We start from the raw sequence: 14,031 nt of genomic DNA, 5'->3' as shown, positions 1-14,031 counted from the left end.
CAGCTTCTTGCCATTTTTAATTTTTTTGTCTTTACTTTTTTTTAACCTACAATGCCATTATTATTATGATGAATTAGGACATGTAAGAAAAGTTGCCAATGACGCTGTTAGGCTCAGGGTTTTTGCACTTAAAAGTCAAGAAAGAGACAATGTTGGGCGCCTGGGTGGCTCAGTGGGTTAAGCCGCTGCCTTCGGCTCGGGTCATGATCTCAGGGTCCTGGGATCGAGTCCCGCATCGGGCTCTCTGCTCAGCAGGGAGCCTGCTTCCCTCTCTCTCTCTCTCTGCCTCTCCATCTACTTGTGATCTCTCTGTCAAATAAATAAATAAAATCTTTAAAAAAAAAAAAAGAGACAATGTCATCACATCGGTTGGCATTCATCTATTTTATTATATATTTTAGAAAATAATGCACCCTCTAACAAGCTTGCTCTGCAAATACGAATGGTAGGTGCAAATTGAAAAAATACTTATCTCTAAATATTTTCACATGTCAAGGTTCAGGTGTAATTTTTAAAAAGCCTCCCTTTTTGGAATGCATAAAAAAATTGCATCTCGCAATCTTCAATCAAATTAAGGTTGGATTACACCAAATGGCTGTACTGGGTTCATTCAGTTTCTTTCTGGAAATGTGAGTTAGCCTCTCAGGAATATTCAGAGTTTCAGAACTTTATTACTGATGGCATCGTAAATGTCCTCAGTCATCGGCACATACGTTTCTGCTTTGTCATCCAAGAAATACAAGGCATCTTTGATGACTGCCGGGTTAAAACCCTCCTCCACGAGGGTCACTTTGCGGTGTTTAAAAGTTCCAGTGATCTCAATGGTGTCCTGAAAAACAGCAAACAGTCCACATTGGTGGAATGTTTTGTAAAGAGATGAGGGTTCAGGCCAAGGGGCAGAGGTGGGACAGGAGGGCTGGTTCAGGTGGAAGCTGTGAAGGGCAGTTCCACCTATCAATACCTCGGGTTTACAGAAGCTCCACAAGGTGGTTGTGGGGGGCTTTGTGGAGGTAGTTTTTCATTCCCCTGAGGCTTTTAAATCACCTGTGGGGCATGAGGGGCTGTGGATGGTGAAAGGCAGAGTAGAACTGCTTATTGAGCTTCAGGTGTTACTAGAATATCCTAATTTATGGAGGGGCGGGGCTAGGGAATCATCTTCACACAGATGGCTTTTTCTTTCTTCAGTTGATAGGTGATGGCGGACCTGAGGGTATTTCAATGTTCACGTCTCTCAGCCATTCTCGTCATAAAGCAAATGTCAGTGCTTTATGAACATCAATAGAAATAACCCTATAACTTCTGCAATAGCAGGTAATCTAATATTTCTTTTCTCAGGTCTCCAGCTACAGAATCATAGAGCTCATAGTCCAAAAGTGAGAGTGTTAAGCTAACCAACGGGTTAAGGTTTGAGAAAGCAAAAAAAAAAAAAACCAAAACAAACAACAACCCTCTTGTGGTGATAGTTAAGCCTTTGATAGTTCCAACTGGCTAATGATGCCCAATTAAATTTCACACCTTAGAAAGATGTAGAACTACAGTGGATTTTTCCATTCTTTAGAACTGGAAACAACAAATAGGAGGGTCGGAGCGTTTCTGTTTCAAGTGCCTGTCATGCCTCATCAAACACAGACTTTGTGAGTTATCTGCTAATGCTGCTGCTGAGTGAACTGGTCTGTCTTTTTAGTGAGAAAGGGATCAGAATTTGGCTTCTGCTAGTTCTATTTTCTGATATTTCTGCTTCCTTGTTGAGCTTCCAGGTTAGGGGTGGTGAAAATTTGGTTAATAGGGTTGCCATGGTAGAAGGGAGTTGTTCTCTCAGAGACAACTGTCTCTGAGAGAGAGGATAACTGAACTCCACAGCGAGAGGTCTCACCTGTATTCTTAGAAACCGGGGCCTTGCATATGTGGGCAGGTAGTCGGCAACATGGTTAAATATTTTCTTTCCATCGAATTCACAGTTTTCCTTCATTTTGATTGCGGCCATGCCAATTCGACCCTCATGACCTAGAAATCAAATGAGAAAACATTAGATGTGTTGTGCTATTTATGATGCTTTCCTAGTTCAAAGAAGTGGGGACTGAGAACATGGGTTTCTTTTGGATAGTTGGAATTTTTATTTCAGATATATGTTGAAGTCATTCTAAAGTGAATACAACAACAAGAGCTAAATGCCAATTAAAATCTTCTTTTTAAAGGTTTATTTATTCATTTTAGAGAGGGAGAGAGGGGAGGGGCGAAGGGAGAGGGAGAGAGAAACTTTAGCAGACTCCTCATTGAGCTTGAGCCCAATGCAGGGCTAGATCTCAAGACGGTGAGATCGTGACCGGAGCTGAGACCAAGAGTAGGGCACTCAACAGACTGCGCCGCCCTGGTGTCCCAATTAAATCTTTATCATACGCCAGACCCTATACTAAGTGTGTTTTATGGACTACCCCATTTAACCCTCACAACAGCCTTATGAAGAGGTAGAAATACTATCTGCATTTTACAGATGAAAAACCTGAGGCTTAAAGATATTAAGGAATTTGTTCACGTTCACACAGCAAATAATAGGCAGAGTGAGACACTGGATTGAGACAAGTGGTCATGTTTCTTAGTGGCCTCCATGAAAACACCTGAGAGGGAGACAAGTCCCACCATTGGCTCAGGGAATTTTGGTTTTTGGACTCTGGTGAAAAGTCCTTTGTTCCCCGTCATAAACCACTGGGCTCAGGGTGCAGCGTCAGGTCTGTTGTGTTTCAGGGAACAAACACCACCCTTGAGACTTATTTATTTAATCAAGATTCTTTTTTTTTTAAAAGATTTTATTTATTTATCAGACAGAGATCACAAGTAGGCAGAAAGGCAGGCAGAGAGAGCGAGGGAAGCAGGTTATCTGCCAAGCAGAGAGCCCGATGTGGGGTTCGATCCCAGAACCCTGGGATCATGACCTGAGCCGAAGGCAGAGGCTTTAACCCACTGAGCCACCCAGGCACCCCTAATCAAGATTCTTAATAGCTCTGCCTCTCTGCATTTCAGAGAAGCTGTGGGTCAGAAGGGTGATGGGAGGCACAAGGGTGAGCTGCTGTGGGCCCTCTGGTTGATAAGCTTTACTCCCTTAGAGGCCGTGTCTCCACGGAGATCCAGCAGCTCTTTCCTCCCTGTCAGGCAGCAACGTAAGTGGAGAGGAGTTTAGAACAATTACTCAACTGTTTTCTTGTGACGATAGTGGTAATTAGGTCTTAATACATCTTCTACCTGACCCAGCAGACCCAGCGGGAGTCTAGGTCCACTTCCCTGAACTACTTAGCTGTAATCAGAGAGGGGAAGGAGCCCGTCCTTCGTCACCTGGGCCCCAGCTTTCGAAACCTCTCCCATGGTGATTGTGTGTTTACCTGTGGCTCTAAAGAAGGTAGGAAGAAGAGGAAACATTAAAAGAAAGAAGGTGCACACCTATACAATTTGCCTCTTAGCTGAAGGAGGGAGGAAGGGCACTGGACACTCTTTCTCTAGGGGTCCCTACCCTGGGAGCTCTCTCCAGAGCACCCATCTCAGGACTCTCAAATGTCTCTGGTACACTTCTTTTAGAATCAAGGCAGAGTCTGATGCAACAGAAATCTTCAGCGCTGACTGGCTCCTTGCCTCTTGCTGACAGAGGCAATGCCCGGATGAGACATGAATAGTCCTATTGGGTCTCCGGTCTCTGCCCGGGCTCTCAGGGCTTGGTTTGGGGCCGGTTCAGCTCCAGAAGGAAGAAGGTTCCAGTTTACAGCTGTTCTGGCCAGAGTCTCTATAGAGTTGCATTGTGCAGTGTGGCAGCCACTGGTTACATTTGGCTCTTAAAATTAATTATAATAAAATAAAATAAAAAATTCAATTCCTCAGTGGTACTAGCCACATTTGAAGTGTTCAGCAGCCATGATTATTGTCCACCATATTGGACAGTGTAGACACAGAACATTTTCATCATTGCAGAAAGGTCTATAGAGAACAAAAAGTTCTGGAGAGTAGCTGGGAAGTTCTGGTGTGACACCTAATAAATGTCAACCAGACCCAAACTTTGGAGTACCTTCCTGGTTGAAAGCTGAGATGTGTGAAGGTCCTGCTGAGCTCTCTGCTACTGAGAATCACTCTGGTATACTGGCTTATTCTAGATAGTCTTGCTATGTTTCTAGGCTGGAATGAAGTTGGCTGTGTGCCTGGTAGACCAGCCAGCCATAGGCAAGATATCGAGAATCACAGACTCTGAAAGCTAAGAGACACGTCTCAGCTCATCTCGAAGCTTTCAATGCTGCAGAATCCTCCCAGGACCTCACATGGACATCCAGCTTCTTCACACGTCCCAGTCACTGGGACATTCCCTGCCTTAGGAGACAGGATTTTTCTGTTGTTGGCCTCTGGTTATAGGAGACATCTCAAGTGAAAGTTTGTTCCCTGGTGTTGCATACCTGCTCCTTGTTCTACCTGACTGCCTTAAAATCATTTGAAAACCATTAACCTCCTCTTCTTTTTGTTCTAGATGGGTGATTCCCAGATCTTACTAGTTGTTAGAGTCACTTGGGGATTAAAAGAAGGCGTGAAGAGTCTTAGTCCCAAACCCTAGAGGTTCTGATCTATTAGATCTGGGCTTTAAAAAATCTCCCAGGTTGAATCACTATACAGTACAGCTGAGACTAATACTACACTGTACGTTAACTAACTAGAACTTAGATAAAAACTTGAAACAAAAGTTTCTCAGATGATCCTAATGATCGGCCAGACAAGGCTTCAGTGCTTCTCAGAATTTAGAATTTAAAAAAAAAAATTATGGTCACACACACATAACGTAAAATTCATCTTAGCTATTTTAAAGTGTACAATTCAGCAATATTTTGTACATTCACAACGTTGTGCAACCATTACCCTTATCTAGTTCTAGAACGTTTTCCTCACCTCCAAATCAGACTTCATTGTTTTTAAGAATCACTGGAGGGTTTGTTAAAACACAGCTGCCCAGGCCCCACCCCAGAGATTCTGATTCAGTAAGTAGGTTTGGGGTCGGCCTGAGAAATCGCACTGTGAGCAAGCTCCTGAGTGACCCCGCCCTGAAGAGCATTGGATTCGATCCTTCCATTCCATTTCCCAGATTCTCTCACCTTCTCATACACATTCTTTTGTGTGGTTAGCTAAATCCAGCATTCGGAAGTGCATGCAACATTTCAGGTGGAGTCTGTGAGGGCCCAGCATGCCGTGATCGTGGACAACAAGGACATGCATCCTTGTGTGAATTCAGACCACGTTCCAACATTGGAGGAGTGTTCTGTACCCCTCATGCTCTGTGACCTGGGATGCAGCTGCACAACCCTTCGTGGCACTGCCGTTGGAGAGGAACAGGCAAGAGAAAGTCTCAAATATTCTTAAAAAAATTAAAGACAGCCCAAAGTCATGGGAAACCATCACAGCTCAGGAAAGAGAGACTTTTGGACTTCCATTTGGAAAATAGGTGAGAATCCCAAATATTGAGTTCTGGGGGAATATTAATAACATCCCTAGCACCTTATATTTGGACAGTGATTTGCAGGTTTTAATCCTCTGTCATCTATAATGAAAATGATTTCTTCCCATGACCACACTCCTGGATATATCTGGTAAACAGGTATTTAGTATTTATGTAGTTGAAATGAATGCGTTCTCTTGACAATCTCAACTGCAGGGCTGGTATTACCCCAAATTTTAGTGATTTGCCCAAAGTCAAACAGCCAGCAGGTACTGCAGCCAAGTTCCCAAAGTCAGAACTCAGCACTCCCCACTCTGCTGGCAAAAACAGACCCGCACATGAAGGCTTGGTGACCCCACTCTGTGTGATGATTCTGAAACTCATGGGGTGGGCTGAAGTCAAGGACCTGTTTTAAAAGAAGTCTGGACAAAGTCAGCTCCTTTTCAGTTTTTTTCTCCTAGCAATTCTACTTGTTTTTATTTCTGATTCCCGGTTCAGAGGCCAAGGTACCATTTCCCTGCCATCAAGCCTGAGGGGTGCCAAATGCAGTGCGGGACCATGCATCTTGGAGAGATCTGGCTTGCCCGAGAGCCCAAGGACAGCCGGGGAGCTGAACCACAGAAGGAGGCCAGGTTCAGATGTACTGACTTGGCTGATTTACAATGGACCATAAACCAGACGTCAGCCCCTTACTTCCAGGTGGCTAAAAGAGTTGTTCGACTCTCCAGCTGACAGGCAAAAGTGATAACAAACTTTGCTCTGGGGTTAAAACAATGTTCCGTTACTGTATGGGTTTAGGCATAAGGTTTAGACTTATATTGTGCATACCTGGCACAGACACTCCATAAACATTTACTTCTTGGATGAAATCGACCAGTCCTACTATATCAGCAACTTCAGTGGTGGCCACGTTTTCCCCTTTCCAGCTGGAAGAAAAGGCAAGGTTAGCAGAGGTTATTGATGGTCCCTGGCCAGGTTGCCAGGACAGGGCAGGTGGTGTCGCCCTGAGACCTCTGGAGGGCGTCAGCACCTGTTTTCCACTCTCTTCCCCCAGATGCCCCTGACTCAGTCATGGGAAGGCACCTTGCTTGAGAAACAAAAGACAAAGGCGTAGAACTAAATAATAAAATGTGAAATTCCAACCTCACCACATGAAACATGACACAAAGAATGGTGTTGTTCTAGTGTTGAAATACAGGTTTGGCCTGAGAAAGGCCCAGGAAATAAAAATAAGTCTCAATGACTTTTTGTTGTGTTACGTCTCTCACTTTTCTTGCTGACTTTGGTTGCTATTTAATTCAATTTAATGGAATTTCGTCCTTGTATTTCAGGGTCTCATGGCAAAGGGAAAGCTTTGAATAGGAGATATACTTTATTTGCAGGGAGGTTATAATGTTAGTGCCCAACCTGGGGCTACTTGTCCTCTTAATAAAGAATTAAAATTTGTCTTACATTGAAAAATTCTTTAGATCTCCCAGAAGTATATTTTTAGTAACATGAAGGTGGCATAAAATCATGGTATGGATCCTGACTCATGGAATACTAGAAATGGAAGGATCACTGAGGTCCTTATCTCTTTCTTTTTCTTCTTTAAGAGACGGGGTCTCGCTCTGTTGCCCAGGCTGGAGTGCAGTAGCTATTCACAGGGGCGATCCTACTACTGATCAGCTGGGAGTTTTGACCTGCTCTGTATCCCACCTGGGCCGGTTCCCCCCTCCTTAGGCAACCCGGTGGTCCCCCGCTCCTGGGAGGTCACCATACTGATGCCGACCTTAGTGCGGACACCCGATCGGCATAGCGCGCTACAGCCCAGAACTTCTGGGCTCAAGCGATCCTCCTGCCTCAGCCTCCTGAGTAGCTGGGACTACAGGCGCGCGCCACCGCACCTGGTAGGTCCTTATTTCATGGGTGAAGGAATCGCGCTTGAGAAAGGTTACCTGCCGGTCAGGAGGAGAGGTGAGCTTAGGTGCTTGGTTCTCCTCATTCCTGTTCTTGCTCTTCCTACTGTAGCCAGACACCTTCCATCCCTTCCTCATTCATTCATTCATTCATTCATTCATTCATTCATTCATGTGTGTTAAGCTCCGGGCTAGGTTCTGGGGGGTGAACCAGCAGACATAGGGCCTGGCCTCAAGGACCTTAAACAGGAAGCAAGCTGATTAAACCCAAGTGTCATGAGGCTGGGGGCCCATGCTGTGGTTGGGAATTAGTTTCATGGTCTTCTTGTAATGACCTCCAAACTTCTTGGTGCTGACTCGGGTTTCTGTGGGAAACCCGAGTGAGGCTGGAGCGAGCGAGGGAGGGAGGGAGGGAAACAGGTGGGCCTCAGAACACTCTACCTCCTCTTCAGCCCATCAGCTCCACATGAGTTTACCTTTGGTTTTACCTGAAGAAAGGCCCCATGACTGGAAACAGTGTGAAAATTCCTGGCTGTCCTACGAGTGTCTGGTAATAATGGAGGATAAAGGAGAGGAATTGGATGGACTATTGGGCTTCAAAAGTCGGGCTCAAGTTTTCTGCCTTCTTCTCATCTGGTGTTGCTCAAGCAAGTTAACTGTGCATTGCAGAGTGACACCGTCTGTTTTTTGTTGCTTATTTTCTGGGAATACAGAAGGGTGAACTGACGCACCGTGAGATAGAAGGAAAGGGAGCATCAGAGCCAAAGTAGAATGCAGTTCCAATTTAGGAGGCAGCCAAATTGTACATGTGTTAGTTTTTTGGATCAATAATTCAGAGAAACCAACCGGAAAGTATCTCCAACTCGGTCATGGAAGTAGATGAAATTGTCATGGTCAATCATTAAGAGATCTCCACTATTGAAATAGAGATCTCCTTTCTTAAAGACGTCTCTCAGTTTTTTCTTCTCTGTCTGAGTATTTCCTCCAGCATAGCCAGAAAAGGGTGTAAGTTGTGTGATTCTGCAAACGAGGAGTCCAACCTCACCTAGGACAGAAGAGAGTAAACTGTTATTTTATCTGCTAGCAGTAGGCAAATTTTATTAGTAACATTCTCTGGAAACTGTTGCCATATACTCAGAAAAGGACATCTTCACGTGTGGCCCTTAAACCTGCTGAAAGTACCACTTTTAAATGTAATTTTATTTATTTAATTTTATTTTCAAATGCCATTTTTTAATGTTATAGGGCCTGGCATTAAGCCTGTCTTCCACAATGAAAAAATTAAAGACTTTATTTGTAATTAAAATACTCTCAGAAAAATGTAGTGCGATGTTCAGGTTGCATTTTCGGTTACTTTTATTAGAAATCATTTACAAAGCTGGCACAACATTGATCTCATTTTCCATGTACAGTGGTAACATTCAGATGCTTATCATTTTAATAATTTGCATACAGTATTTGGAATCAGTTTTTGAACTTGCAAATGGAAGATATTTTCTCCTTTACCTCAACCTTTCATTTTCCACAATCTAAGACAACTCCCAAGTGAAACATCCCTATCATTCTGTCTTAGTTTTATAGTATTTCCAAGACATAAGCTTATAAAATTTTCTTTCAATCTGTTTTGATTGACCAAATGCACAGATTTTCTAAATTCTATATCTTGAAACTCCGTATATATCTGTTCCTCAAGTGATCTTAAAATTCTTCCAAAAGTGACGTGTTCAAATAATTCTTATCCCATTTTATAGAAGATATGCCTATCCCTCATGTGTATAATTCTAAGTCCTGCCAATGGACATTGCCCCAGTTATCAAATTAACCCCGGGCTGAAATTAGCATATATTTTTTTCAGACTACTCCCAGATTTTAAAATTTGTAATGAAATTGAAACTCATTGGTTTTCCTGTGCCTTTTCAAACTCTTGTAATTGGGTTTTGATCACATTTTATTTTAAAGAAGCTAATGCATGGCTTAAAATAATAAAATCTTCCTTCCAAGTACTAACCAGGCCCAAATCTGCTTAGCTTCCGAGATCAGATGAGATCGGGTGTGTTCAGGGTGGTATGGCCATAGACTTAAAATAATAAAATCTAAGTAACACCAAGCTAAGAAAATGCTTTTAAAAACCTATCCTTTTATATATTTATATATTTTATATATTTTTAAATATATAAAATATTTATATATTTATATATTTATATATATTTATATATTTATATATTTTTATATTTAATATATTTATATTAAATATATATATATTTATATATCTATATATTTATATATTTTTAAAGATTTTATTCATTTATTTGTTTGCGAGAGAGGGTGGGGGGAGGGAGGGAGAGAGAGAGCATGAGGCAGGGAGAGTCAGAGGGAGAAGCAGACTCCCTGAAGAGCAGGGAGCCCGAGGAAGAACTTGATCCTGGGACTTCAGGATCATGACCTGAGTTGGTTAACCAACTGAGCCACCCAGGTTCCCCTCTGCCATTTATATTGAAGTATGTGAAACCTGGCTTTAATAGGGGGTTCTGAGGCGCCTGCGTGGCTCAGTTGGTTAAGCAACTGCCTTTGGCTCAGGCCATGATCCCAGAGTCCTGGGATTGAACCCCGCATTGGGCTCCCTGCTTGGTGGGAAGCCTGTTTCTCTGTCTCCCACTCCCTCTGCTTGAGTTCCCTCTCTGGCTATCTCTCTCTCTGTCAAATAAATAAATAAATAAAAATCTTTAAAAAAAATGGGTTTTGGTACATGCCGGGTAAACCTAGAGTAAGAGTGATAGAGGTCTTGAGAATTTTCAATTAGCAACTTTGCTTTTTTCATTCCTTGATAGAAATGTGAAAAAATGCCTAGCTTTGGAGCAAAATAACACAATGATAAGAAGTGGTGAATGCAAGAGAACAAAAAAGAAACCAAGAAAACCAATCAAACAAACAAAACAACTGTTGCCATACAATCCATTGGCAACATGCTGGCTGTAGGAAGGGTCTCTTTCCATGCCCATGTACATGTATATCCATACACATCATATACACATGTATAGACACTGTACACACAAAGTACAGAATTCTATGTGGCCACACATTTGTAATTCTAAACATGTTAGTATTTTACCGAATAATGATTTACACACATCATTAGACAAATGCACAGTATTTTAAGCTTGAAAGTGAAGGAAGACCCACTAAAGTGAACTAGATTTTGCAACCATCATTCCATATCCCTTTCCACAAAATACCTCACAGACAGGATGTTGTTAAGCTAGGTTTCAAAGTATAACTATGCTACATGTAGTGGTAAATTAATACCTTTTGGAATTCCTGGAATTAATTATTTCTGAGGGTATTAAATAAGTCTCTTTTATTCCCCCACCCTAAAAAAAATTTTTTTTTTTTTACCACATATTCATTTTAGCAATCGTATGTTAGTTCTTTTTTTTAACTTTTTTTTTTAAGAGCCTGATGCAGGGCTCAATCCCAGGATCCTGAGATTATGACCTGAGCCACAGGAAGAGGCTTATCCCACTGAACCACCCAGGCACCCTGTATGTTAGTTCTTCATAGTCACTTGATAATGGTAAAAAAAGCCCCAGGTTAACTGAACAGAACTCTCCGGTACCTTTGGGAACTCTGATGCAATATCCATTTCCATCTCTCATAGGCTCATCTTTCTCCACATCATATTTAATCAGATCGTAAGTTATGACTTTCTAGAAAAATTAAAATACATAATTTTATTTTATTTTATTTACTTTTAAAGATTTTATTTATTTGAGAGAGAGCGAGAGAGCGTGCACACAAGCATGGGGAGGGGTGGAGGCAGAGGGAGAAGCAGACCCCTGCTGAGCAGGAAGCTGGACACGGGGCTCCATTCCAGGACTCTGGGATCATGACCTGAGCTGAAGGCATATGCTTAACTGACTGAGCCAACTAGGAGCCCCCAAATATGTCATTTTAAATATAAATTTCTTCACATCTTTCCCCTTTTATTGTGGCATGGCATACATTAAGTACAAAAAGTACATAAATCTTAAACACCCAGTTTGGTAAAATTACATATGGACACATCCATGTCACTACCACACAGACCAAGAAATAAAACACTTCCATATACTGTCAAAGTCTCCTCTTTCATGTCCACTTTCTAACATATCACCATCAATTATCTTACACTTCAAATAAATGAGGTAAGGAGATAAAGTATGTGCCCTTGTTCCTGCTTTTATTCTGTATAATGTCTGTTACTCATCTAGCCACGCTGTTTTTTTTTCCCCAATGGTTTATTTATTTATTTATTTAAAAGATTTTATTTATTTGACAGAGATCACAAGTGGGCAGAGAGGCAAGCAGAGAGAGAGAGAGGAGGAAGCAGGCTCCCTGTAGAGCAGAGAGCCCAATGTGGGACTCAATCCCAGGACCCTGAGATCATGACCTGAGCTGAAGGCAGAGGCTTAACCACTGAGCCACCCAGGTGCCCCCTCCAATGGTTTATTTTTTATTGCCACGGGATTTTCCTTGTATGAATACACCACAATTGATCTATCTTCCTGTTAATTGGCATTTGGACTGTTTCCAGTTTTAGACTTTTACAGATGATGATGTTGTGAACACTCTCTCACATGTGTTTTGGTAGACATATCACAAGGGGGTTTTAAAAACCTGTATGCCACTGTTAGATGTTTCACGTTTCCACATATTTTCCAATATAGTTAAGGCTCAGTGCTATAATTATTTCATGTGTGTGGCTATCAAATGATTAAAACTCTATCATTTTCACATATACATTTCAAAGACATAAGAATTTAAATTTATGTAGTTCAGTAAGAGAAATAAACATATGATTTTCTCTACTAATATTCTCTACTCTTATTTCCTCTACTAAATCTGACAGTATTTAGAAGTAATTATTATCCAGGAACACTGTGTCTGCTTCAGATTTAAGTTTATATGATAAGTTAACCAGTCCTATGCCTCAATAGTAGCAGATAACCATTACAAAGAAAGTAGCATTCATAGTCTGCCAATGTTAGATCTTGTTTATTTGCAAGGGTGTAAAAAATTTGGTGCTGGTAACTAATGTTTTTTTCCACATCAGTTGCAGGGGCATCTTCTCCCTCCTCCCACTTTTTTTTTTCCCAATTAAAAAAATACCGGGATGCCTGGGTGGCTCAGTGGGTTAAAGCCTCTGCCTTCCGCTCAGGTCATGATCTCAGGGTCCTGGGATAGAGTCCCACATCAGGCTCCCTGCTCAGCGGGGAGCCTGCGTACCCCCCCCCCCCGCCTGCTCGTGATCTCTCTCTGTCAAATAAATACATAAAAAATCTTATAAAAAAATACCTTCTTGTTTAAAGCCGAAAAATTGATAATAAAACATGGCAATCAACGGATGAGAAGCCAAGAACTAAGTAATATATGGCACCAACTTCTAAGGTCCTCAGGTCTGGTTTAAAATGAGTTTCCCTGACACTTGTCTTTTTGAGGGTCAGTAGTAATAACATGGACGTCTTGTACCATGTCTCAATCAACTCTGCCTCCTACCCTTTCTTGTTCTGAGTTGCATTTAACCTGGGTACCCGAGGTTTGGGCTGCTGTGGGTTGAACTGAAGCTATCTAGAGAAGACTGACCTTATCAGATATGGTTGCAGTGGGGAGTAAGAAATGGATTCTCAGCCCTGTAGCAGCTCTGCCCTGTAGAATTTTCAGCTATGATGGAAATGCTCTACATCTGAATTGCCCAACACAGTAGCCATGAAACACATGTGGCTACTCAGCATGTGAAACGTGGCTGGTGAGAGGGAAGCACTGAATTAAAAATGTCATTTACATCATTTAAATAGAAATGGCCACATATAGTTAGTGGCCACTGAGCCAGATGGCACAGGCGTGGAGGACGGTGGCAGGACCTGTGTCGCACAGATGTGGTTGTCAGTGTCTGAGAGGTTCCTGGGGCTTGAGAATGCCTTGAGATAAGGCCAGAATGTGAGGAATGGGATGATAGTAAGCACAATAGCTATAGCTAATAATTGTTCATGGCTATTATATGACAGGCATTGGGCTATAGCCTCTAAGGACTTTTTTCCCCAAGCTATTTAATTCTTTCAATAATCCTTTCCCCTCATTATAAATACAGAGTTTGGGCCAGATGCACTAGGCTCTACATTTTCTCTCTCTCTTTTTTTAAAAAAATATTTTATTTATTTATTTGACAGAGAGCTAGAGAGAGAGCACAAGTAAGCAGAGCGGCAGGGAGAGGGAGAGAGAGAAGCAGGCTCTCTGCCGAGCAGGGAGCCTGATGCAGGGCTCGATCCCAGGACCCTGGAATCAAGACCCGAGCCGAAGGCAGCTGCTTAACCAGCTGAGCCACCAGGGCGCCCCACATTTTCTCTTTTTATCTTTGTTTTGCAAACAATGAAAGGGAGGCCTAAGCAACAGAAGCGACTTGCTCAAGGTCACCCAGTCAGTATGCAACGTGCTGAAATTTGATCTCTCGAGGCCCAGCTCTTATGCACACCAATTACTGTCCTTTGGACTCTGAGGATTAGCCCATCCTGTTGCCTGGGAGCTCTTGTGTAACCGTTCAGGGCCAGGCAGGAAGGGCTGCCAGTGGAATAGTGACAGCTGGGACTGCTCCAGCCAGTGGAGACTTAGCCTTCGCTGAAAATTCCTGGGATTGTTGAAAGACGG

General features: G+C 42.3%; 1 protein-coding gene across 1 annotated transcript in view; it reads right to left on the bottom strand.

Moving 5' to 3' along the window:
* Positions 1-365: 365 nt before the first annotated feature.
* Positions 366-14,031, bottom strand: part of SLC27A2 (solute carrier family 27 member 2) — a 45,003-nt gene continuing 31,337 nt past the window's right edge. The window contains exons 6-10 of the mRNA XM_047738731.1: positions 10,967-11,057; positions 8,200-8,398; positions 6,284-6,381; positions 1,874-2,004; positions 366-829 (exon numbers count right to left, since the gene is read on the bottom strand). Of these exons, the coding sequence (XP_047594687.1) occupies positions 653-829; positions 1,874-2,004; positions 6,284-6,381; positions 8,200-8,398; positions 10,967-11,057 (696 nt within the window). The 3' untranslated portion in view covers positions 366-652. The remainder of the gene's footprint in view (positions 830-1,873; positions 2,005-6,283; positions 6,382-8,199; positions 8,399-10,966; positions 11,058-14,031) is intronic.

Source organism: Lutra lutra, chromosome 7, assembly GCF_902655055.1.
Source record: "Lutra lutra chromosome 7, mLutLut1.2, whole genome shotgun sequence".
NCBI lineage: Eukaryota > Metazoa > Chordata > Mammalia > Carnivora > Mustelidae > Lutra > Lutra lutra.
Note: the sequence above shows the minus strand (reverse complement) of the source record. Positions and strands in the feature narration are given on the sequence as shown.